Below are 26087 nucleotides of genomic sequence, written 5' to 3' on the forward strand. Positions count from 1 at the left end.
TTCATAATTTTGACCTTTTAGATTCACAAATTTTCATTTCAAATCATATCTTGACCTTTTCAACTCCTAACTTTGACTCTTAATCCCATGTTTTCACTTTTTAAAGTCCTGATCGAGAATTTTATCTCATATTTTGACCTCTTAGAGTCACAATTTAGAATTTTATCTTCTTTTTTTGACGTTTTAAACTCTTGGTTTGTTAATTCATCTCATATATTTGCCTTTTAAAAACCTTTTTTTGACTTTTAAATTTGTATTTTGACCTTTAGGACACAGTAACATTGATGCTGTGATGTTTAAATTATTATTATTTTTTTAGACATATTAATCATTTTTCATCACTGCTTCATCCTTTACCTGTGAAAACATGGTTGACAGTTTTCAGTTAAATATTGACCCCGGTAGACCCTCAGGTTAAACCTAAATTCAGATTTCGGCCCCTGCTGTGACAGAGTTTGACAGAAAACCTTTGTTTCCTGTGAGAGAGCCTCCTACCACAGACTGTCGTTTACATTCCAGTGCAGCTGTAGCCCAGATTTTACAGTTAGGATCTGCCTTAGACTAAAATAAAAACCCAAACTTTAACACCATTGGTGTGTTTTCCCTGAACTTTTAACTTTAGCATTAAACTGCCAATAGCGTGGAGACACTTCCTTCCTACGCTGTGCAGCTAGTTTGCAGATAAAGCAGCTCCTTCAACCATGGCACTGTGTCCAATGTGAGAATAAACTTTTCCTTTCCTTGTCAGGGTAAAAAAAAAACTTATAAATATTAGTGTGACCTCTATAAGACAGTGTTGTTGCCATACACTGGTGGAGAAGACAAGAGCCAGACACCTTAATATCACTATTTTATAGAAGTTAGAGTTTCATGTTCAGCTCAGTTTTCTGCTTTACTAGACTATAAACCAGGAGTCATCAAGTCCATCTGCACAAGGGCCACATTTAGTCCAACATAAACTCTGGAGGCCGGACTTTCAAATACACAAAAGTTAAACAATGTTTTGGTCTGATTGAAATATTAACTTAGTAGTTTGTATTTTCTTTTCAGTCATTACCAGTGAGATCTATCCCTGTTATCTAGAATGCAGCGATCCACAAGGAGACAACAGAACTGGCTTGGCACCTGAAAATCCCAGAGACCTGGCCCTCTACAGTTTTGGTTTAGTACCACTATTAACTCATTTTCGACACGTTTAACCCCTTTTTGCCTCCTTAACCCAGTTTTTGCAAGATATTACCCCATTTTGAACCACTTTTCCTGCATGTTTTTTCCCCGTTGTGCCACTCTTTCTACCATTTTAGACACTTCTTTTCTATTTTTGCCACTTTTTATACCCTTTTCATGACATTTTTTAAACAATTTTTGCAACTTTAAAACAATTTTTTTCCAATTTTAACCCATTTTTGATATTTTTTGACACTTTAACCCATTTAAACACCTTCCCTGCATGTTTAATCCCTTTTGTGCCATTCTTATCAATTTCTTGCCACGTTTTAACCCCTTTCAATACATTTTTTTGCACCGTTTTTTGTCATTTGTAACAAGTTTTTGATACTTTTTCCCCTTTTTTTCCACTTATCACCAATTTTTGCTACTCTAACGCCTTTTCACCCCTTTATCTGGTCGTTTTTGCGGCACTTCTGCCAACCTTTACACTTTTTTAAATATCTACTTATTATGACAGTAACTTTATGTAAAGAAATATCAAATGTTAAGTCATTCTAAAACTACTATTTCAATGTTAACTGTTTGTGGGATTGATTTAACAGCTACAGACATTTAAGGCTAAAGGACACTCTCAAAACCACAACATCTTCTTCTCCTCCTTTTCTGAATTTTATGATCTTTCGGGGGCCGGACAGGAAGCTTTGGGGGGGCTTGTTATGGTCCCCATGGTACACCATGCTGACTACCTCTGTGTTATACTGTGTATTATTTTACTGAAGGCATCCTACTGCAAATATTTCCAACAGTTTCAGAGCCAGAGAAATCCTTCATTTTCATCATATAACAGTGCAAGTGTTGTCATGGCAACAGCATTGACAGACACAAAATGTTTATTGTTGCAGTGGGCAGTGGATGTTCTTCTGCTTCAGGTCATTTGTATTTGTTAATAATGAAATGAAATATTAATAATGAAGTGTTAATAATAAAGTGTTAATAATGAAATGTTAAAAAAAGAAATGTTAATAATGAAATGTTAAAAATGAAATTTTAATAATGAAGTGTTAATAATGAAGTGTTAATAATAAAGTGTTAATAATGAAATGTTAATAATGAAATGTTAATAATGAAGTGTTAATAATGAAATGTTAATAATGAAATGTTAATAATAAAGTGTTAATAATGAAATGTTAATAATGAAATGTTAATAATAAAGTGTTAATAATGAAATGTTAATAATGAAGTGTTAATGATGAAGTGTTAATAATGAAGTGTTAATACTAAATTGTTAATAATGAAATGTTAAAAATGAAATGTTAATAATGAAATGTTAATAATGAAATGTTAATAATGAAGTGTTAATAATGAAATGTTAATAATGAAATTTTAATAATGAAGTGTTAATAATAAATTGTTAATAATGAAATGTTAATAATGAAATGTTAAAAATGAAATGTTAATAATGAAATGTTAATAATGAAGTGTTAATAATGAAATGTTAATAATGAAGTGTTAATAATAAAGTGTTAATAATGAAATGTTAATAATGAAATGTTAATAATGAAGTGTTAATAATGAAATGTTAATAATGAAATGTTAATAATAAAGTGTTAATAATGAAATCTTAATAATGAAATGTTAATAATAAAGTGTTAATAATGAAATGTTAATAATGAAGTGTTAATGATGAAGTGTTAATAATGAAGTGTTAATACTAAATTGTTAATAATGAAATGTTAAAAATGAAATGTTAATAATGAAATGTTAATAATGAAGTGTTAATAATGAAATGTTAATAATAAAGTGTTAATAATGAAGTGTTAATAATAAAGTGTTAATAATAAAGCGTTAATAATGAAAGGTTAATAATGAAATGATAATAATAAAGTGTTAATAATGAACTGTTAATAATGAAATGTTAATAATGAAATGTTAATAATAAAGTGTTAATAATGAAATGTTAATAATGAAATGTTAATAATGAAATGATAATAATAAAGTGTTAATAATGAAATGTTAATAATAAAGTGTTAATAATGAAATGTTAATAATGAAATGTTAATAATAAAGTGTTAATAATGAAATGTTAATAATGAAATGTTAATAATAAAGTGTTAATAATAAAATGTTAATAATGAAATGTTAATAATAAAGTGTTAATAATGAAATGTTAATAATGAAATGTTAATAATAAAGTGTTAATAATGAAATGTTAATAATGAAATGTTAATAATAAAGTGTTAATAATGAAATGTTAATAATGAAATGTTAATAATAAAGTGTTAATAATGAAATGTTAATAATGAAGTGTTGATTCATAATGCCTCGATGAATAAAGGCAAAATATTCCAGCAGCAGACAGCAGCACAGATTGTGCTCATTTGCTCGATCTACTTCTATCATGATTGAGTCTACAGAGCATATCACACTGATGATCTCCATGCACCAACACTGCTGCAGAGCTGTGTCTAGGTGGTTTTAGGTCTGACCCTTCAGACTCATCACTCAGCAGACGTGTGCTGTCTACTCAGTGATCTGAGCATCTTCAGCAAAGATCACACACCCCTACCTCAGCCCAGAACCACCTGAAGAAGTCAGAGGAGGAGCCAGCGTTCTCTCAAGCTGCTGCAGGTTTTTTACTCTTCTTCCTTGGCTTTATTTTAGGTTAGCATGCTAGCACTAGCATTTAGCTCAAAGAGCTCTGTGGTGTGCCAGTGCTACTGTAGTAAAGTCTACAACTGCACAGACTAAAAATGACAGAGTCACAGTGACAGGAAACCTCGTGGCATTAGCTTTTGTGTAGTTCAGCCCTCACTAGAACCAGCGTACCAAACCATGAAGTGTTACTGCTCATGTCTGCTCTTATTTCCAGTCCCTGCTGAAAAGGTGGCACACAAAATACACTGACATTTAACAGGGTTTGGCTCATTTCACTTCCTTATTTGAGACGCTGGCAGCAGGTGAAGTCAGGGACTAAATGTCTCACTGTCTTCCACTAATTGCATGTCTAACTGGGACACAGACGTGGATGTCTTCCTTTCATAGTAACCCATCCCCTGGCCAGAAATGAGAGCTAAACAGCGTTCTTCATTGTCCTTTCAGCCATCCGCCCCGGTACAGATTTATCTGCCTGCCAGAGCCTGACCACGCACCCTTGGGGAGTCTAGAAACGGCAGGCCTACCCTGAAATGCCAAGGGTGTCACTGTGTCCTGTCAGCCTGGATTAGCGCTCTGCTAGCAGCTTCTGCAGCCTTGTTAGTGTGGGTGTTTGCGTGCATGTGTATGTGTGTGATACAGAACGGGGGAAAAAGGCCCATGGAAAGAGAAGAAATGAGAGCAAGTGTGAAAGAAAATGTTGGTAGTTGTGTTGAAATAGCCACTTAGCATGTGCCTCAAACTAAATTGGTCTGTTCACGTTTATAGGTCAGCGTCTGCTGGAGAGGAGAAGGGGAAAAATCAGGAGATTTGTTTTTGGCTTCTTTCAGAAGAAAAGTGCCTATTCCTGGCCTTAGACTCTAAATCAGGGGTTCTCAACGTTGGGGTCGGGACCCCCTTTGGAGTCGTGAGACACTGAGAGCGGGTCGCCAGATGCCTTAAAAAAATTGAGAATATTTTTCAAATGATATCAAACTGTATATTTCAGCCATTATAATGAAAATGTATGCATGAAATTAGTCAAATATAAAACAAAAACACTTCATTAGCAGCATCTTGAGACTGTTTCCTCATTTGGGAGCTGAAAAAGGTCTTTTTTTTTATTCCTTTTGTAAATAAATGTCATTATTTTAACTTTAACCCCCATTTTAATCACTATTTTGTGCACATGTGTAAATATATGTTTATGTGAACATCTGCATAACTACACATAAGTCAGTGTATGTTAGTGCTTACAAAAATCTCTTTTGGACACGTATGTCTGCTTTATGAACGCACTGTGATCTACTGATCGCAGGACTCTATTTGTAATGTTCTTTGCTTTTGTGCACCTGTAAAGCACTTTGAATTGCCTTGTGTCTGAAAGGTGCTATATAAATAAATTTACCTTGCTGTTATGGGGGTTTTATACTGAAAATATCTATTAGTGCCATTGTCCAACCATTTTCCCTATCCAATTTGCCACTATCATTGACAATTTTTTTTCATTTTTTTCTTAATTTGGAACATTTCTTGCACGTTTTACCCATTTTTGCCACTTTACACCAATTTGGCCTGATTTTAACCAGTTTTCATCACTTTTTCCCACCAATTGTAACACATTTTTACACATTCTTTACACTTTTTCATCAGTTTCTGCATATTGTTGTTCTGTTGACCCATCATTAGAACTATTAGCCCCTTTATATCACTCTTGACACCCATTTTCGCCCATTTTAACCACATTTCTCCATTTGTGATGCCCATTTTTGCCATTTTAACCCATTTCTGCCAGTTTTTGCCAATTTTTCCACCTCATTTAACCCATTTTTGCCAGTTACAACCACTTTTTTCCAATTCTAATTCCTATTTCACCAAATATTCCACATGTTTTTACCACTTTAACCCATTGTAGCCATTCTGTTGTTATTTTTGCTATTTCGAACCAATTTCTGCTACTTTTAAAATCCCATTTCACCATTTTTGCCACCAATTTTGGCCATTTTTAACCCATTTCAGCAATTTTTAACCCACTTTAATTCTGTTTAATAGGAAAATGTGATTCCATGATTAAGAAGGCTATATACTAAGTCACAAATGGATAAGGAAAGATGTTTGGGATATTTGTTGCTTTGGTAACATGTTTATTATTCAGTTTAAATGTATGGATATCACAGCTTTACTGAAACATGGGCCCCAGAAAGCTCCCTCCGATGGACGGCCTCATCTGCACATGACTGGAATGTTCATGTCTGTGTTCAACCACCTCCAGGTTCAGTGGGGGTCCCCGGTCTCTGACACCTTTATTTTGGGGGTCCCGACCCCAACGTTGAGAAACCTGGCTCTAAATAATGAGACCAATGAATGCAGATAATCATGAGAGTGCATTCTGCTCTCATTTGAGTTCATGCAGACTTTCCCAGCTCTGCTGGACCTCAGATTACCGACATTTCAGGCTCGTAGAACTATGAAATGTCTGTATTTGTTTAGGGAATGCAACATTTGGTTGTTAAGGCTTTTAATATTCCCCATAGGAACTATTAGCTGTTGTTCCTTTAAGCTAGGCTCACTTTGCAGAAGGGCAGTTACTGTACTTTAGTCATAAAGCTCCATCTTTCCCTGAGGATTGATGCTGGCGAAGGGAAATCTCCCACCTCGCCTTGTAAATAGCCAATGAAGCATTGGAATCCTATAATTCTAATTTAGGGATTGGCTGTGTGTGACAAGGGCGTCAGGGCAGTGGGAGATAAAAGGCTCTCCCAGGACCCATTAGTCCCTCCTACCATGCCTTTAATCAATGGGCTAATGTTTACTCTGCTTAGTGTGTCATTTATAATTAAAACCAGTACTACTCATTAGTGTCCAGCAGGCCCAAGGTAATAATTTTAATTCATAAAACATCAATTACATCCTCATCCTCTGAAGGCGCGGCCATCAAACGGCGATACTGCAGATAAACTCGCCGTCATCGCTTTAATGAAAATTTAATGACTTCTGAGGAGTGTGTGCACAGAATCCAGAAGGAGGCGAGTGTTTACCGTTTTTACAGATGGGGCAGCATTGCTCCGGCTCGTACACGGGGTTCACGCACTCCGGGACGGCGCAGTCGGACACCACGCAGTGCACCTCGTTATTTGGTTCGCAGCGGCACCATTCACAGGGCGACGGCTGTGGGCAGAGAGGGGGGAGAGGAAGGGGGAATCTGGGTTAGATGAGTCAGGAGGGTTCACCTTGCGTGTGCTTGACATGATTACAGCAGAACAGCCTGCTCGATTTTATTTCTGCTTTCTCCTACAGAAATATAAACCTTCACATGCATCTCACAGTCTTCATAAGCAGACCAGTTAATCAATTATGCACAGAGCTTCATTAGGCTCCTAGCAAACAGAGCTGTCTCTGAATAAAATCTCTAGAAATTAGCAGTAAGGGACTCCATAAAACAGTGTTGATGATGTTTAGTATTTGCTGCATTCTGCAGACCTCCACCTCTGCTCCATGTAAATCAGAGCCATGCAGCTCTCTGTGCTGCTCTCTTACTTAGCGCTATCTTTACAGAGTCCCCTGACCGTAAAATGAACTGTAATGCAATTACATGGAGTGGAAAAATACAAACTGTTTCCAAATCACGAAAGGTCAGCTGTTCATCACATTACATTTCCTCTCTGCTCATCACAGCTTTAGAGGCCTGTTTGCTCCAGGTCTGATCTGTCAGTGACTCAGGACTCAGAGGTAACCTTAAAGGTACAGATGCTTCATACTTCACAGCAGCTCTGCAGTTTATGTTGAACAAACTATTGATTTTTAAGGGTTAGGAGAAGAGCAGCATCTGCAGCCCAACAAAATGGTTGGGATGAGTCATAATGAGCCCAATGAGTAATCCATTTGAATGATTCAGAGCCCATAACTTTCCCAAAATGCAGCTGTCAATGTATTTAAGTGAGTGCATTTATATTCATCAGCAGCTACTTGGTGAGCAAACTTTGACTCCTGAATGACATTGAGCTGAAACTGTAGGCAGATGTTGGTGCTGTATACGTTTCAAAGAGATGTTGCAGCATTGTTGGGAATACTTGTTCAGCTTCCTGCCTCGGGGTTAATGAGTAGGCTGTGTCATGTCTTTATGCTAATACAGCTGTGGGCAGCAGCCTGTTAGCATAACTTAGCATAAAGACTGCAAACAGGGAGAGAAAGAGCTCGCTAATTAACAAGACATAAGCTAACCAGTGGAAGGTGCAGGAAGTTACAGCTAAACCCATAAAACACACACACACACACACACACCTGTGGCTTTAAAACTGAAGACACATGTAGGGGATGTGAGCCGTTAGCCGGCTAACCCTCTGAGCTCTAAGCTGGTTTTTAACCATTGTGTCTCACCTGGACGTTTCGGTTTAACCCGTAGCTTCATGACCCACCAACACCTCCACTCCTCCATGAGCGGCTCTAAAATGACCCCAACTAGAATGAATGAATGCGTTTGATGCTGTAAACGTCTTTCACTTTGGTTAATGATGATTATTTTTATTATATTTTGGTAACAAAAGAATGATTTCATGTTTGATGTTCATTTATCACTTATTCACATTTTATCCTGAAACAGCTTTGAGAAAGGTAAAAAAGGTAAACATCCAAAAATGAGGAGAGTGATCAGCAATAATAAAAAGATCTGGTTTGATTTTACATTATTGAATCATTTTCATAAACCAGAGGAAATGATGAGATGTTCAGAGGGATTTAAACTGTTGAACCACCAATGATGCATGTTATTGATCATTGATTATTGATCACTGATCAGAACAAGGTCCATAAATGTCATTAACTAGAGGCTGACTCTAGAACAGGGATGTCAACTCTAGACCTGGTCCAGTTCTACCTGGCCCAGTAAGGTCTGCAGATTTCCTCCAGTATAAAAACCTAAGCTTAGCCTGGATTATTTCAGGTATCCTTGTAGAAAAAAAAATGTAGAAAAAGTTAAAATAATTAGATAAAAAGTCAGGAACGTGGAAAAAATTAATTGTGTTCAGGGCAGAAATGAATGATTTTGGCTTTTTATTTCATATATTGACCTTTTAATTTCACAACTTTAAACATGAAGTCATATTTTGACCTTTTCAATTCATGATTTTAAATTTATCTCAAATTTGGACCTTTTTAACTAAGAATTTTAAGTTTTTATGTCATATTTTGAGCTTATAGAGTCTCAATTTCAAATATTAAGTCATATTTTCACCTTTAAAACCTTACTTTCACTTTTTATCCTATGTTTTACCTATTAGAATCATGATTTAAAATTTTATCTTACATTTTTAAACTCATGATTTCAAATTTAATCTAACATTTTGACCATTTTAAACCTTTATTTAGATTTTTTTACCTTTGAAAATCATGGTTTTTATGGAATTAGATGTGAGGATGGACAGTAGATGTAAACCTGACAGTCACAGCTGATAAAAATCAAAGGTTCCTAGGGTTAACCTTTGAACTTCCATAGAAAATGCTTGGGGTCATTTTTGCCCCCCCCCAAAAAAAAATGCAGCAATAATGGCCACACTTTTTTTGCACAAACTTATTTTGTGATCAAAAAGTGAAAAAAATAAAATCAGGCTGTGACAAAAACTCGTTAAAATATTTGCATGTTTACTAGGGGTGGGAGAAAAAAATATCGTATATATCGATATATCGTACTGTCTCCCCTACCAAGTATCAATTTTTTTCAAATTCATTGCTAATGGAAAAATAAAGTCAAATTTTTGAGGTGGACAGAGGTGACAGTCATACAGCAGGAGAAAGTTAGTACAACAACCATGGCAGCGCCAGAGAAAGGACATCAGGAATGCAAGCGGGGCATGAATGAGACGGACATGACACATGAGGTTTACAGGAAGTGCTGCATGAAAATGAAATACTGCGGAAAGACGACAAACATGAGGGCAGGACTAATGCTAAATCAGCTAGACAGCTGAAAAAATGGTATATAGTTCAATATATCGCAATATATTGTACTGCAATACTCACTGTATTGCAAAATGCTTACAATCGCAATAACATCGAATCGCGACCCAAGTATCGTGATAGTATCATGTCGTGGGACCACTAGTGAGTCCCACCCCTAATATTTATGCTAGCTTTATTTGGGGTGTTATTCAGAGCAGTGACACGTCTCCATCATAAACGGCTCAGGCTGCCTCCTCTGTGTGAACACTCTTCATGATGCAGCGATGTCATTGGTTGTCAGCAGCCCGTTAGAACAATTTTACAAAAACAAAACAGACAATGGGGCAGATAAGAACGATCTCCTAGCAGCAGAAGAAATCGAACCATTGGTTAAAAATGAATAAGAAAGCGTCAGAGTTACTAGTGTGGATTTAATCTTCAAAGACCCCAAGAAAGTGGGAGGAGTCTGGCTGCAGGCCGTCATCTCTGACAGCCACTCACAGACTTTTCATCTGAGACGCCGTAGAGCTCAGACAGGAAGTGCAGAGATTTGCTAGTACAACATATTTCCAGTTTAACTTTATTCACAAAGTCTGACAGTTACACTCAAGAGTTAACCACAGAAGAAAAGGTCAGAGGTCAGATCTTTTAGATCTACTTACACTAACAGACACTCTTTTAGCTCCATAAGCTGTAGCTAAGGCTAACAAAGCTATGCTAGCTGTATTACTTACAGTACTACATCAGCCAATGCAGCTAAATTAGGTTAACCCTTTACCTGCTGAGTCTAAAAATGGTGATTTGGACATATTTAGTTATTCTGGCTGTAAATAGTCAGGAAATGCTCTAAGTCTGAGAGCTTTGCTCCCTTGAACTTGACTTTTCAACATCTGGTTAATGATTATTGCTCATTATATGGAATTGTCAGCAGTTTAGAAGAAGAAAAACACAAAAACAGATTTGTATGAGAAGAAATGTTGTTATTGCTCATGAAGTTTTGATTTGACATTTGAAATGTGAACCTATACATGTTTAGAACAATCAGCAGTCATTGTTGGAGTCTAGGACTCTGGGTGTGCAAAACACAGTGCAAAGATAACTATATACATAGGAGACAGTTAGTGCAGATAAAGGTGGAAAAATGCATTCTCAGCATTCTCAGTAACATGTTGTTATTGCACATGACAGACACGCACAAATGCCACTATCCAACGCTATTTTAGAAAACTAAACACCACTCTCACTCTCTCTCCTTTTACTCTCTTCCTTCACTCTCCTTTCTCACTCGTCTTCTGCCAAAGCTGCTGTTTTCACGGTGCTGTTCAACATTACTGTAATATATATACCACACATCATATACTGGTGGAACGCTCAGATTCTCAGCTCTCTGTCAGCGTTGGAATTTTTTAGATTGAGCAAACTTTGGAGGAGTTACAGTGTTGAGAATCCGTGTAGCGGTCTCACAATACTTCTGGTGTTTTGCTATGAATGCCCACGTCACATGGTTGTGAGTACCGTAATGAACCATATATGTGCGCATGCCCACAATTCTCAGCTTTCCAACACCATTGGAATTTTTCTGATCGGACAAACTTTGACAGAGTTACGGTAATAATACTCCGGACATTTAAAACACAGCGCCAGCGCCAGGTCAGCAGGTAAAGGGTTAAGCAACATGAGCCTAGCAAACATAGCTACAGCTGATGTAGCTATGTAGATAACGCACCTACAGCAGCTGACATAGCTGCATTGTGAGCAAAACTTTTGTTATGTTAGCTACGCAGCTCAGTTAGCTACGCAGCTCAGTAAGCTATGGCTAAGTTTGCTTTAGCAATGTTAGCTTTAACAAATGGAGCTAAAGCTAACTTAGCTTATTAACCTAGCTTATGTAGCTTTTTTGTGAGCTCATTTTTAGCTTTTTTTTACTTTTGAGAAGTTTGATTCTCTTCTATTTTGAAATATTTGGTGTGTATTTCTGTTCTGAGATAAAATGACATCCAGACTATCTTTGAAAAACAGCCACAGAAGCTCCAGGCCGGCTAAAAGGCTGTCAGGGCTACAAAGGCGTGGATAGCATCCTTACAATGACTCAGTGGTAGCCTGCATGAAAACCAAGCGGCTAGGATTTATGGTTTCTCTTATTCAGTAGGATGTCGGTCTCAGTGGGTCAGACAGATACAGGCCTGCATCCACAGCTGCTGTTTAAGCTGACACAGCCCAGCGTGTTCATTACTCAGCATCAGCCGCTCTTCATCACTGTCCTCTCAGGTGAGATCAGTCCATTTTAGAACTGTGCAGCACTTTTCAATGTTAACCTGATGAAGATGGAGGAAGGTGGGAGGTTAAGTCTCCGGGTCTGCAGCGCAGACGGACAGACTTCCTCTAGTTTAGCGTCTAATTTCCCACTGACATCCTTGAATAAAGCAAACCTTTAAATGAACAGAGACACTCAAAGAAAGTCAACTTGTGTAACTCAGCAGTAAATACTGAGTATTCATTTAGCATTAGCATCAAATGAGTCACATGTCCTTTTAGTCGTCCAGGTGGGGGCGGGGCCTAGCAGAACAGACGGTGGGACATTTAAAAATGTCTGCGGGTAGACCAACGGTGAGTTTGGGACAGCATTTCCAGTATGGCAGCATTTATAGTTGGGCTTCAAAACTACACTTCAGAAACCAACGAATGACGTCGCTGAGGCTACGTCCATGCTGTATACAGTCTACAGGCAGAGTGATGATAATTCTTAATCATTTGGTATGCAATATGCTGAGTTAAAAATGCATTTCATCAGACAGGTGAGCAGGAAAGTATTAAAAACAAACTTTCCTCAGGCAGAAGCAGCTTTAGCTTCTAGTCTTTAAATTCATCTTCTGTTTTTGGTCAGCTGGACCACATATGGGAGTTAGTTGGAATGTTTTAATGGATAAAATCTGCCGTAGAATAGTCAAACACTGGATATTTTAACGGCAGCTACAGCGACAGCAGCTCTCCCTGTTGGACATGGCCTCATATTTATGGTGCACATTGAAAAGAGATACCAACATTTTCATCCAAGACTTTAGAGGAAGCGATTCATTTAAAAGCTGGATGTTGTGCTTTAGTGACACTTTATTTTATTTTGAAAATCAACCTTTACAGCTGCATTAGCTCCAGAAAAATAAACCAGCCGTACAGCGACAACAGCAGCAGCAGCTCCTCTGTTCATGATCGGGGTTGTGCAGAGATAAGTGGATGGGCTGTGGTAAATCTGGATGCTTTAATGTGACTTTTATCAGCCCCGCTTTGCCAGGATGCATTAAGAGTCACAAAATGGGAAGTGGGCCTCGTATTTCTCCTGAAATTTATTGCAGTCTGGAAGCACAAGAGCCACAAATTAAATATTAGCAACATTAAGAGCTGGAGAGAGAGGGAGGCGGAAACAGAATGCATTAACCATTCTCTGATTGTGGGCTTAGTGAAATTATTATTATCTGTATGAGCTCTACAAAATCATGTTGAAATGAAATGTTGAAGGATCGGAGCTGAAGCTATACACATAAACTCTGCAGTTATGATATTTCTGAGGAACAGCATTAATAAAAGTGCCTCAGCTGATGAACCGTTCACTCCTGTAACAACAGTGGGATTAAAATGAAGATGTGAGCCGCCTATCAGATAATCAGGAATAGTTTGATTCTTGTCTGCTGCAGCAGTTTGTGAATTCCTGAGGAAAACTTGTTTGTATTCTGCCATCAGTGTTCCCTATATCTGCTCTCACAGTCGTGTTAATGATGATTGATTCTGTTTGTGTCTGCTGCATTTATTAGAGCTGCTAAAGTGAGCCACGTCCCCAGGCCGTTCCTCTTCCTGGTGAAACTGCACCAACATGATAAAAGCTTCTTTAAACACGCCTGAATTTCTACTCTTCTCTCACCTTGCTGGGAATTCCTGTCAGAATTCCTTCCATATCTTACTCTTCCAACAGTACACTCCCTTGTGCATGCATGAATAAAGCATGGAGAAATACCGCAGGATTACAGCACGCTACTGTCATGCTATCCGCCCCCTGTCACACACAGAGCTGCACCAATTACAGCCAGATGTTGTCTCATACATATGGAAGATGGACCTCATTTTGTCAACCTGACAGGTTTAACCTGTGGGGGCTGGCAGGGTGGGATGATAGGGCCGAGCCCGACACATACAATAAGGCTTGATGATGTCCCGTCTGAAAGTCCGTTTATCATTCTGACTGTTTCTGCAGCAGGAATCTTGGGATTGGTAATTAAATATTTAAAGCGTAGCGTTGTTTCCCAGGAGCTTTCTGACTGACTGGAGATGAAATGCATTAACCTTGGGTGACATATAAAAGCAATTACACTTTCATTTGACACTTCCAGTGGCAGAAACACAGGCTCAATCAGGATTATTGGAGGTAATAATAAATAAGTCTCATCGTGGGATTGGACTACAGTAATGAGCTTCTTCTTGTGAGTTTAGAGTCATCTTTAAATAGAAACGTAGACCTTTATTTAGTGTATACTCACATCTCTGACCTGGTGTTAGCTGCACTGACTGAGTCCTGGCTCTGGCCATTTCCGTTTTGGTTCTCAAAGCTTTAGATTAAATATTAAATATATTTAAGGAACAGGATGGAAACGCCTGGCGCTGCCTCTAGCTGGATTTCCATTACACTTGAAAATGCGCAAATTCTAAATATTGCAATAAAACTCTGGTAATGGAAACACCTGAATTTAGAAAAAACCCTAAAATATCGCTGAAAGTTTTTACGCTTTCATGAGGAGGTTTTTCAGGCGTTTCAATATAGAAATATATCGCAAAAGTGTAATGGAAACACTTTTTCCAAATTTACAATTCATGGGACGTGACATACGGTGTCACATGACCAGTCACTCCAAGACAAAATGGCACGGTTCGTGTGGACAGAAGAAGAGACGAGACTTTTCTAATCATCATATTTATACCCTCATACGTGGCTTTTGCCGGACTTTACCTCTGAACTATCATCTGCTGCCTTCGTCTTTTGTTCAAAATTATCACGGCAACCGCCGTAGACCAAAACCGTACCAACACGCAGCAGGTTTTGAGCGTCACGCTTCCCTGCAGCGGATTCACGCAAGATGAGATTTTAGGAGGATTGCAAGGCCTTTGCCCAAGACTCCCTTAAATGTAAATGCATTCAAAGCTCAATTGTACTTAATCAAAATTTAAGAAATATCGCTTTTATTTTGTGAAAAACTGTTATGGAAACCCAGCTAGTGTCCTGGCCAACAGATGGTGCTCTTAAAGTCCGTGTAAAGTTAAGTCCAGAGTTTGTGTCTCACTCACTAGATATGTTGGGATAAAGTTGCTGTAAATATGTAAAAACTCTGAGATCTATGTTTGACTTTGGGATTTAGACCGTGAGAAAGTTGTTCCAGTTCATCTAAACTTAGCAAAAAAATTAAGGAAATTTGTGTTTGGGACATTATTTCTTTGTTGTAACAATGCTTCTTGCTAATAAATCTTTTACCATTGGAAAGCCTGTTTATTACCCTTTTAAATGATGCCACATTTGTAAGGATCATGCATTTGTGGGATGAGCAGCAGAGCTGAGTATGTTGGTTGCGCCCATGAAAAATGTGCCAAATCTTCTCTGCCAATAAGCTCACAGGTGTTTTCTACCTCACCTGATTTACTTTTAATCACTTTTCTTTGTCTGACTGTGCTTTTATAAATGTGATAGATAAATAAATAAAGGATTCAAACCGAACATTTTACCCATTTTGTGAAATTATATTTGTAAAATTAGTTAAATGTAAAATAAAACTGATTCTCTCAGTCACATGACTGCTCTTGAATATCATTGGCTGAGTTCAACTTCAACCACCTTCAGGTACAGGGGGGTCCCCGGTCTCTGGCACCTTTATTTTGGGGGTCTCTGGTCTCTGGCACCTTTATTTTGGGGGTCTCTGGCACCTTATTTTGGGGGTCTCTGGTCTCTGGCGCCTTTATTTGTGGGGGTCTCTGGTCTCTGGCGCCTTTATTTGGGGGGTCTCTGGTCTCTGGCACCTTTATTTTGGGGGTTTCTGGTCTCGCACCCTTATTTTTGGGGGTTCTGTTCTCTGGCACCTTTATTCTGGGGTTCTCTGTTCTCTGGCACCTTTATTCTGGGGTTCTCTGGTCTCTGGCTCCTTTATTTTGGGGGTTTCTGGTCTCTGGCTCCTTTATTTCGGGGGTTCTGTTCTCTGGCACCTTTATTCTGGGGTTCTCTGGTCTCTGGCTCCTTTATTTTGGGGGTTTCTGGTGTCTGGCTCCTTTATTTTGGGGGTCTCTGGTCTCTGGCACCTTTATTTTGGGGGTCTCTGGTCTCTGGCACCTTTATTTTGGGGGTCTCTGGTCTCTGGCACCTTTATTTTGGGGGTCCCCAGCCCTGTCATGTCAGGACTTGCAGGTCATTCTTAGCACCCGACAATTTATGCACAATATTTTACAGGAATGAAGTTAAAGGAAATCCAGGGAGCGGCCTTCTGAGTATCTACGACAGAGTATTAGGGCCACACGAAGAGAAAAAAAAAGAAAAGAAAAGAAAAAAGAAGTCATAATATTACGAGAATAAAGTTGTAATATTATGAGAATAAAATCGTAATATTACGAGAATAAAGTTGTAATATTATGAGAATAAAATCGTAATATTACGAGAATAAAGTTGTAATATTATGAGAATAAAATCGTAATATTACGAGAATAAAGTTGTAATATTATGAGAATAAAATCGTAATATTACGAGAATAAAGTTGTAATATTATGAGAATAAAATCGTAATATTACGAGAATAAAGTTGTAATATTATGAGAATAAAATCGTAATATTACGAGAATAAAGTTGTAATATTATGAGAATAAAGTCGTAATATTACGAGAATAAAGTTGGAATATTATGAGAATAAAGTCGTAATATTACGAGAATAAAGTTGTAATATTATGAGAATAAAGTCGTAATATTACGAGAATAAAGTTGTAATAATACGAGAATAAAATATTACAAGAAAGAGAGTCTGCCTGCATTAAAATGAGCAATGTTGAGCATCTTGTGAAGCTATACTTTAATATCTGTTTCACAAATAAGGAAATACTTCATCTTTTGGCACATCAGCATCACATTATTATCAGAATCAGGACAATACTCCGTGGTAGATCCACGGTGCCACGGCAGACTGTCTTTCTTGTAAAATTTTATTCATGTAATATTTCAACTTTATTCTCGTAATATCAAAAAAAATTATTCTTTTATTTTTTTTCTCTTCATGTGGCCCTAATACTCCGTCATAAGTACCTTAGCCATACTGGTGAAAACGTGTCTCTGATTCTGTCCCCATCACTATCAGCTGCCATCACATATATCTATACTCCTCTGGTAAACTGGCACCAGTCCCAGTCCTCTGACTCTTCACTGGTATGAGCTTAAATAAGAACAAGCTCTCAGTTCTGACAAAGACATGCAGCTTTGGATGATAATAAATAAAAACATGTTTTAAAGTTTACCATGCTAACACATGAGATCCAACAACCACAGCCCATCATGGCCTCTGTTTCAGCAGGTCACTTCATTAACTGCAGAGTCAGAATCCAGTTATGACGGTAATTTGATCAGCTGCACAGAAATATTAAAACATATAAATGTTTTAGTCCACTCTGCATGCAGAAAGGATTGAGTTTCCTTATTTCCCCACCAGGCATGTTCCTATCTTTAGTGGAGAGCTAAGGAGACGATTAAACATCATATAGTAGTTTTAACATTTGTATTATGATGCTAAATCTGCTTTTATTTGTTCTTCTTAGCAAATGCATCATTCAAAAACAGGAGCTGCGAGTAAATCATGAGGATAGATTGGAATTAAACTAAACATAAACACCGCCATTTATCATCTGTGTGGTTTGAGGCGACACGATCAATTTTTAAAAAAGCAACCAGAGCCTCATATTCACAGCTTTTATGACTGTTTAGTCTCATAGGTGTCAGCGCTGAAAAACAGTCTCTAATTAGGGCTGTGTGTGATGTGTAGGCAGCTCTGTGTGTGCATGCTGTTGTTATTGTGGGTGCAGGTGCTTTCACAGTATGTCCCCATGATTATGATGCATTAAGCTCTGCAGAGACGAGTCATACTGACAACAATTAAGAGTAAAACCAAACAAACACTTTTCTATCATTTAAGCCTTGTTTCTCTTGTGCAGAGGAGTGAAAAAATATTTTTCTCTGCAGCTTTTCTCCAGAAAATATCAAATGTAGCGACTCAGAGGAGAAATTAGTGCATATCTTGTGGGGATTCTGAGGAAAGGTTAGAACAAATTGAATATTACAGCTGCATGTCTGGGTTAGATTATCTCAAATGAATCAGTTAATATTCTCGTCTGTGAGTGAAATTAATCTAAAGAGTCCATATCTACGGTGTTCCAGCTTTTTTCAAACTCTGCATCCCTTCCCTAGAGGGATGGCAGGAAGCAGAGACGGGATTGTTCACATCTGAGTTCACATCCCAGCCCTAGCCCTGATCTGGGATCTGAACTCACCCTAGAACTCCGGGCTCTTGATTGCAGCTGCGCTGAGGCCTGAGGCACGCCGGCAGCCATGCTGGGGGGGGCGGTCCCTTCCTCGTCTGACGGGGAGCCCTGTAGGTGAAACACCTACTTAGGTTGAGCGGCGTGACTCTCTCACAGGGGAACAGAGCAAAAGAAATCTAGACTGCATGCTGCATTAAACTGTAATTCTTCTGCTGGAATTATTGGTCAGGCTGCTGATTCCTGAGGTAGACCTGTGTTAGAGTCAACCAATGACACGCTGACGCTGCGCTGCAGTCAGCTGCTTTATGTTGAAGGAAGCCCAACAGCACTCACATGAAAACGACTATTCTATAGAGCCCAGAACGCTCGTCTTTGCCCCGAACAGAACAGAGGATAACAAAGACAAAGCTCTGGTTTATCTCCTTTACTGAAGCCAGAGTGAAGAAGCTCAGGTTCTACCAATAAAAAAGACCTCTGAAGAATCACTGTTCTAGCTTTCTGTGTGAAACTAACTCGACCGTACCTAGAATAGATCTAATATAATGTAAAACCACAGTGACACCAGGGAGCACAGCTTTACTCTGCAGCTACTCTACAGAGGACATGTTTGACTAGGGTTACTGTTAAAGGGATATTTCATGTGTTTTTACTCACATTCAGGTCTGTGTGATATGTTACGTTTCTCCCCAACAGAAACAAAAACGGCACACATGAAATTAGAATGGAGTTGAAGGACAGCATGGGTCTGAAAGGTGGCGGGAAATTATTCTCAACCAGCACCTCCTAAATCTATCGAAGATGACCTATCACAGATGAACTTAGAGACCCTGTAAGGCACAGGTGTCAAACCCAAGGCCCGAGGGCCAAATCCGGCCCCTGGAACAGTTAAATCCGGCCCCTTAGATCAGTGGTTCTCAATTGGATGCATCACGGGACCCTCTATCAATTCTTGCAGGAGAATTGTGACCCAAATTTGGAGGACTTTTTTGGTCAATCAGACGTATTTAATAAAAAGAATAGCAGAGCTTGGGCCTGAGACGGTACAAAAGGTGTAACAAAAACAACGAAATAAGACAAAATGTGCATGTTTTATAGAGTCTTATAGACAATATCATGCAATTTTTTCCCAGGCCCACATCCACAACCCACTGAAAAGGGCTTCACGACCCACTTTTGGGTCCCGACCCACCAGTTGAGAACCCCTGCCTTAGATGATCTCTTATTTCTGTTCTAACTGTCCCATCAGTCTGAGGTCTGCAGATTTACTCAGGTATAAAAATGTGAACTTATCCTGATGGTTTAAGATTTCCTTGTTAAGTCATAAAATCTGAAAAATTAAGGAGTAAAAATATTTAGATAAGAAGTCAGGAATGTGGGAAAGAAACTAATTTGTGTTTTAATTTCACATTTTCAATGTAGCATCTCACAATCAGGACTCAAACTGAGAATTTTGACTTTTTATTTCATACTTTGAGCATTTACACTCATAATTTAGACTTCTCATAGAATATTTAGAGCTTTAAATTCATAATTTAAATTCTTAATTCATATTTTGTTCTCATATATCATCTCCAAACTTTGACTTCATAATCCCATAGTTTGCGCTTTTAGACTCACAATTTAAAATACTGAATCACATTTTGACTTTTAATTTCATGATTACAAATTTTATTTCATATTTTGACCTTTAAACTCATGATTTTATCTTTCTTTCTGATATATTTGCCTTTAAAAAAGATGATTTTTTAATTTTAATTTCATGTTTTGACCTTTTTGAACTAATACATTTATTTTTCTCAGACTGTGAGCCTTTAGACTTCTCTTTTTAACTTTTTAAATGTTAAAATCATTTATCATCAGTGCTAAGATTTTATTTTCAGATTTTATTACCGGTGAAACAAGGCTGACAGTTTCTGGTTTAAAAGGGGACCCTGTTAGGCCCTCAGGTTAGTCCTGAATCCAGAATCCAGCCCCTGCTGTGAAATCCAAACATCTCCTGAGTGGGCGTGGCTTCAGCTCCTTCATCAGACACGCCCACACCATCCTGGAGCAGATTTTACTGCCTCATTTTTCATGATTTTGAAGTTTGATTTTATAAACTTAGAGATGTTTGATCTGACTGAAATTTGACCTGGAGGTTGATAACACAGTGAGCTGTCATACATCAAACATAAATACAGATTTATTTTCACTTTACAGGCTCTTTAATCAGACCCAAAACACAGACAGGTGGCCGTCACTCGTGTAAAATAACAGTAAAATAATCAGTAAAATAACACACACGCAAACGCTCAAGACAAATGTCCTTTTTAAAATTCAAACCCAGAGAGCACACTGATGGCGCTGACCCTCCGCACAGACGACCCACTGCCCCCTATCTAACCTCCCAGCCCTGCTGATCACCAGCAGCTCTCAGCTGGGAGCATCAGCCCAGGAGAACCACGTTAAAATAAACCAGCAGGGGGAAATCATCAAGTTTCCTACAAATCTAACTATCACACATATATAAGGAGTCATATTTTCTATTTATTTCCCATCAGTTTAGCTGGAATTAAGCTTAAAGTCCTCTCATTAACATTATAACTGTTAATGTGTTTAACCAGTCAGATACAGGGTTAACTGACACTACTATAGATATAAATATATATATAAATAGAGGTGATGATATTATCAAAGCTCCACACAGTCCCAGCAGAGGAGTGTTAAACATCAGTGTGATTCTGACCAAGCTTTCAGACTCTAAAGGTAGACTTTTCTCTGCCAGCTGGAGTTTATGGTGAATAAATGTTGGATGAATATTTATTAGAAAAGTATCGGCTCCTCACAGTCTCTCTGTGTCTCATTATTTTCTCCTTTGGAGATGATAATGAAACGTTAGATATCTGTTTTCAGTCTCTGTAGTGTCAACCATTTCTCTGAGTGAATTTTAGGAGAAACCAAAAAGAACAGGACATATTCTTACATTTTTACATACTGTAGCGCCATTTTTGGCAGTATGTTTATTTGCTCTACATCAATATAACCCTTATATCCCAAGTTTTAATAATATGTACTGACTTATGTCTTAAATACTACAATAAATTGCTTAAAAGTGCAATAAACCTAAAAAAGGAAAATCATTTTTGTTTATTTCACATATTTCAAAATACAGAATTTGCACAGCTGTATCCCTCAAATCTGTAAATGTAAAAAAGTTGCACAGTATCCTTTGGAACCACAGGAGATATATCTGGAGTCTGTGCATAACTTTGTTTTTGAGATATAGTCAGTTTAGTAACCTGTAAAAGAACCGAGCCAGATGAGTAGTTGGACTCTTCATCCAACGGTGTATTAACTCCAAAGCTTCGTGCCAGCTCTAAAACCGTTTGGTACGACCGGAGTTTTGCGAATCCATAACTACACATGTGGAAGTGTGTCAAAGGTGTGTGTGGTGGCTGTCTGGTGTGTGTGGGTTGTGTGTCTGAGTGTTTTTGTAAAAAAGTAGGGCTGAAATGAGAGTGAGGGCGAGTATGTGTGCAGGCTAAGTTCTTCAGTGTAGTCCGAGAAAAAAACTACAACTCCCTGGAAAACACGCCACTTCCTGTTGTTGCCACTTCCTATGAGGTAGGGACACTGGAGAATCATGTGACAGCTCACGCCCACAACGTGATGACATTTATTCCAACGTAGGAAGTGCTGCAAATACCCATGGTCTCCTTTATAAAGATTTTTATGTGCATTTTATTGTGTATTATTACAAACCCATCACTGCAACGAAAAAGCGCTCTGAAACATGGAGAATGTGTGAAATGTTAGTGTAGCTCCCCAAGTTTATATGCAAAAACAATGATCCATCTATCTTATCCAGTTTCAAATCTACCGCCAATCCAAAATGGATGTGCTAATCGTAGCCGGCGCTACGCTGGGGTCTAACGGGTTAAAGAGGCTGGGATGAGAATCCAGACTTTGGTGAGACGCAGAGAAAGCTCTGAGCAGTGAAACCTTCCTCTGGGTAATTATTCATCATATTTACTGTATTAATATCAGAAGGATGACGTTGTAGGTAGACTACACACTAGCAGCCATTTCAAACACGCTCGCTCTGCAGAGACGCTGCGCCCTACCTGCCAGAATGGAAGGATGCTAATTTCCTATTTCCTGATTTAAATCTAACTTTATTAACAAAGTCGTACAGTAACATCCATGAAATAACCACTTAGCAAACATCACAGACAGAGAAACGTTTCATAAATAAAACTGAGAGAAAGGTCAAAGGTCCAACCTGCTTAGTTAGCATTATAACGCTAACATAGCTAAGTTAGCTTAAGCAAACCTGGATAAACATTGCTACGTGGTAAACATAGCTTAACTAGCGTTAGCGTCGTTGCTATAGATATCCATGAGCTTCAGAGCTACGTAGCTAACGTAGCTCCATTATCGTTGTAGCTCACACAGCCAACAGAGCTACATTAGCGTGGTGAGAAAGTGTGAGCAGGTCTCTCCAGGAACACAGAGCTGAAGCTCCTGTGGGTCTGAGTTAGCTATGAAGCCGTCATCGAGGGTTAGCGTTCAGACTCTGCTGTATTCAACATCAGAGCTTTTTAACAACGCACGGGAAAAACTTGCTTTGAGTTTTATAAAAGCGCTTTATAAATAAAATGTATTCTGATTATTAAAACATGAACACATGCAGTGAAGTCCTTTGTTGGTCCTGGATCCTCTCAAAATGACGGTTTAGACTCAGTCAGGCTAAAGCTAACGGTTCCATTTTCATGTTTTACAGCAGAGAGCGGCTTCAGTTTAAATGATCTGGTTAACACTAATTTAAACTTCTTAGCTGAGTTTCAGATACAGGCTTCCCTCTAAAATGCAGTGAGAAGTTTTGAGGTGAAATATAACACTGAAGTTGAGTAAAACACCTGAAAACTCTGGTTCAGTGTTCTCTCTTCATTCTAGCTTAGGGCTGCCACCATGTCAGATTTTCATTTCATGATTATCGTGGCAAAAATGTCACGATAACAATATCATCATGATATCAATAAAAATGTACCTAATAATGGGACAATCAGTCAAATTTATCTTTAACTTTATGTGTGTTGTGTCCTCTCTTTTGGCAGATGAACACCTGTCTGAGGTACTGAGGCAACATAAAAACAGCCACTACAGCTGCAGATAAAAAGTACAGTTACACCGGATAGCTAGTTAAAGGTAACCAGAACAGCTGATAAACAGAAAATCCACACGGTGCAACATCTGCTATGACTACAATACTAACTGAAACTAAATCATCTGTGCAGCAACTGAAGAATGACAACTAATAACTGGAATAATCCACTGTCTACTGAACAATCCCTGGCACTGTGTTCAAGTGGCACTGGATCATTTACACCATATTATCATTATGCAATTTATTAACACAATAATGAAGTTTTATTTTTTAATATCATGATTATCGTCAACACCGGTATACCTCGACAGCCCTAATTCTAACTAAAAGTGAAGCTGAGATTTCTCCACTCGTGTTTGAAACGTCTGGACTGACCACACCTCTGCTCTGTTATTCACAGCTGGCCTCTGCATCTTCCTCGCCGTCATCAGCTTGCAAATAAAAAGCAAACGTCTGCACAAAGTTGCACTTCACCAAAAAAGGAAATGCCAATGAAGCCGACATCAAAGGTTAACCTGTCGGCATCTCTAAACAGGGCTCTGTGCAGCAGATCCTGACACTCTTTGATTTCCTTCAGCGCTGCAGGGTTCCAGAGCTTTCATGTCGTCACTGACCTTCAAACAGGATGTGGACTAAGACTTTAGACTTAGAGTCCTGTGGTCTGAGACGGGTGGGGTCATCCTCCCTCCTTATTCATTTCTGGCTGGTCATGTCCACTCAGATAATCAATGAGAAACAAATGAATGCTTTTTTCCCTCCTGAAGTCCAAAGAATTGTCCTGGTCTCATCAGGGCCCTCCAGCCAAGGTTAGCATGAGGTCGAGCTGCACTATTGATGGACTTGATCTCACATCAAACTGCGAGGCTTATGCACTCACAGCGGCCCTTAGAAAGCTGTGGCCTTGCATCCCAATGCGGGACTGAGGCTGATGCTGTCTGACGTGCAAACACACCAATCAGTGCAGATTAAGTGTATGGCTTCAAATAGGCTGATCCCACACACCCCTTATTAACAGGAACACCACGCTTCTTCAGTCCTGATGTGCCAATACGACGAGATATATAGCATGATTTCTGTGATTAAAAATCACCTGAACAACTGAGACCACACATCCCAGAATTCCCAAATCCCAAACGTAGCATCTCCACACTGACTCCATGTCCAATAAAGACTAAAATATCAGAGAATTACAGAAATATCACAGGAGACGGAGCAACGTGACCCTCTGGGAGCAGAAACTGGCATTTCTGTTTGGTAAATCAATATCTAATTGTTTTAACTGTTTCAGCCTTTCATAAAGCAGTAAATCCTTTCTTACCCTGCAACACCACCGTGCTATTATTCTCTCCTTTCATGGCTGAAAGCAGTCGACACAATAAACCAGAGAAATCCTGCATATCAGCAGGAAGAAAAGGAGCACGCCATCACCAGTGGTCGTTTTCCTCTGAATTTCCCAGAGAGGGAATGCTAAAAGGTTGCAGGATTGTTAATAACAGCCTTGTCTTTATTTTATGTAACCTTGCTCGGTGTGTGTGCCCCCCTGTCGACTTCAATTAGTCTCAGTGTCATGACACGCTAATATTCACAGGTGCAACATGTTCCTACATCCCCCTGCAGACGTTCCTCCGCTGTGCCTGAAAGTCATTATGAAAGCAGACGGAAACAAACACAGCAGATTATTACGACTCGGCTTTGTCTCAAAGAAGGTAAAGAGAAGTGACGAAGCATTTCCTCACACTGCCGACTGACTCTGGACAAGATTCAATCTAGAATACTAGGAACTGTGATAACCCAGAACTAAACTGATGTGAATATTCAGGTTATTGATTTCAAATACAACAGTCCTCTGGTTTATAACTCTTACTTTTAGATAGCGAAATGACAACTCTCCTTACTTTAAAGATAAATACTGACACAACATAGATTTGAACTGTTTCACTGATAAAACCCTAAAAACGGTCGATGCATGCTTCTCTTATCAAAGACCTCTGTATAAACTACTTCACTCCTCCTAATGGTTTTAGTCAACATTTGCAAATCTAATGTTGGCAGCCTCAGAGCAGACACAGCCTCAGACCCCCTAAGAACTTTGGCACCCCCCTGATTGGTCCAGGACCCCAGGTTGGAAACCAGTGATCTAGAGCAATAGTTCCCAACCTTTTTACCTCAGAGCCCTCTTTTAATATCTTAGAAAATCTATCACAAGTTTTCATTGTTTTCAATGACAAAGTCCCAGTAATAGGCCAACTTACTTAGTAGCTTCTAACCAAAAGATCTACGTATAAACTATTATTATGGCAGCACACTGGAAAAGTCAGACATGAACCAAACCTGAGAGTTTTTGAGATTTTAAACTGGAAAATAACTAAACCTAAAGGGAATCAAACCAGATGGAGCTGCTCTACCTGCACCAGTACTGCAGTTAGGAACCTGATAAAAAGACACTTCTTACTATTACAGAGCAGTCAGGACACGACTATGATTTTATCCCACATCATACTGTCATCATCACCACCATCGTCATCATCATCACCATCATCATCATCATCATTTTCATCACCATCATCAGTATCATCATCATCACAGTCATCACCATGATCATCATCATCATCATCATCACCATCATCAGTATCATCATCATCACAGTCATCACCATGATCATCATC

The 26087-nt window shown here is 38.6% G+C and overlaps 1 protein-coding gene across 3 annotated transcripts in view; it reads right to left on the minus strand.

Annotated features, from left to right (window-relative positions):
• Positions 1 to 26087, minus strand: part of vwc2l (von Willebrand factor C domain containing 2 like) — a 65865-nt gene that overhangs the window by 32303 nt on the left and 7475 nt on the right. For 2 of the 3 annotated variants that reach the window (XR_005992959.1, XM_041806396.1), the window contains exons 3-4: positions 18285 to 18398; positions 6840 to 6969 (exon numbers count right to left, since the gene is read on the minus strand). Coding sequence is in view for 2 of the 3 variants with exons in the window: in XM_041806396.1 (XP_041662330.1) it covers positions 6840 to 6969; positions 18285 to 18398 (244 nt within the window). In the remaining variant the exon portion in view is untranslated. The remainder of the gene's footprint in view (positions 1 to 6839; positions 6970 to 18284; positions 18399 to 26087) is intronic. The other variant, XM_041806397.1, reaches the window with a different exon arrangement.

The sequence above is a fragment of the Cheilinus undulatus genome, linkage group 15 (genome assembly GCF_018320785.1).
Source record: "Cheilinus undulatus linkage group 15, ASM1832078v1, whole genome shotgun sequence".
In the NCBI taxonomy this organism is placed as follows: domain Eukaryota; kingdom Metazoa; phylum Chordata; class Actinopteri; order Labriformes; family Labridae; genus Cheilinus; species Cheilinus undulatus.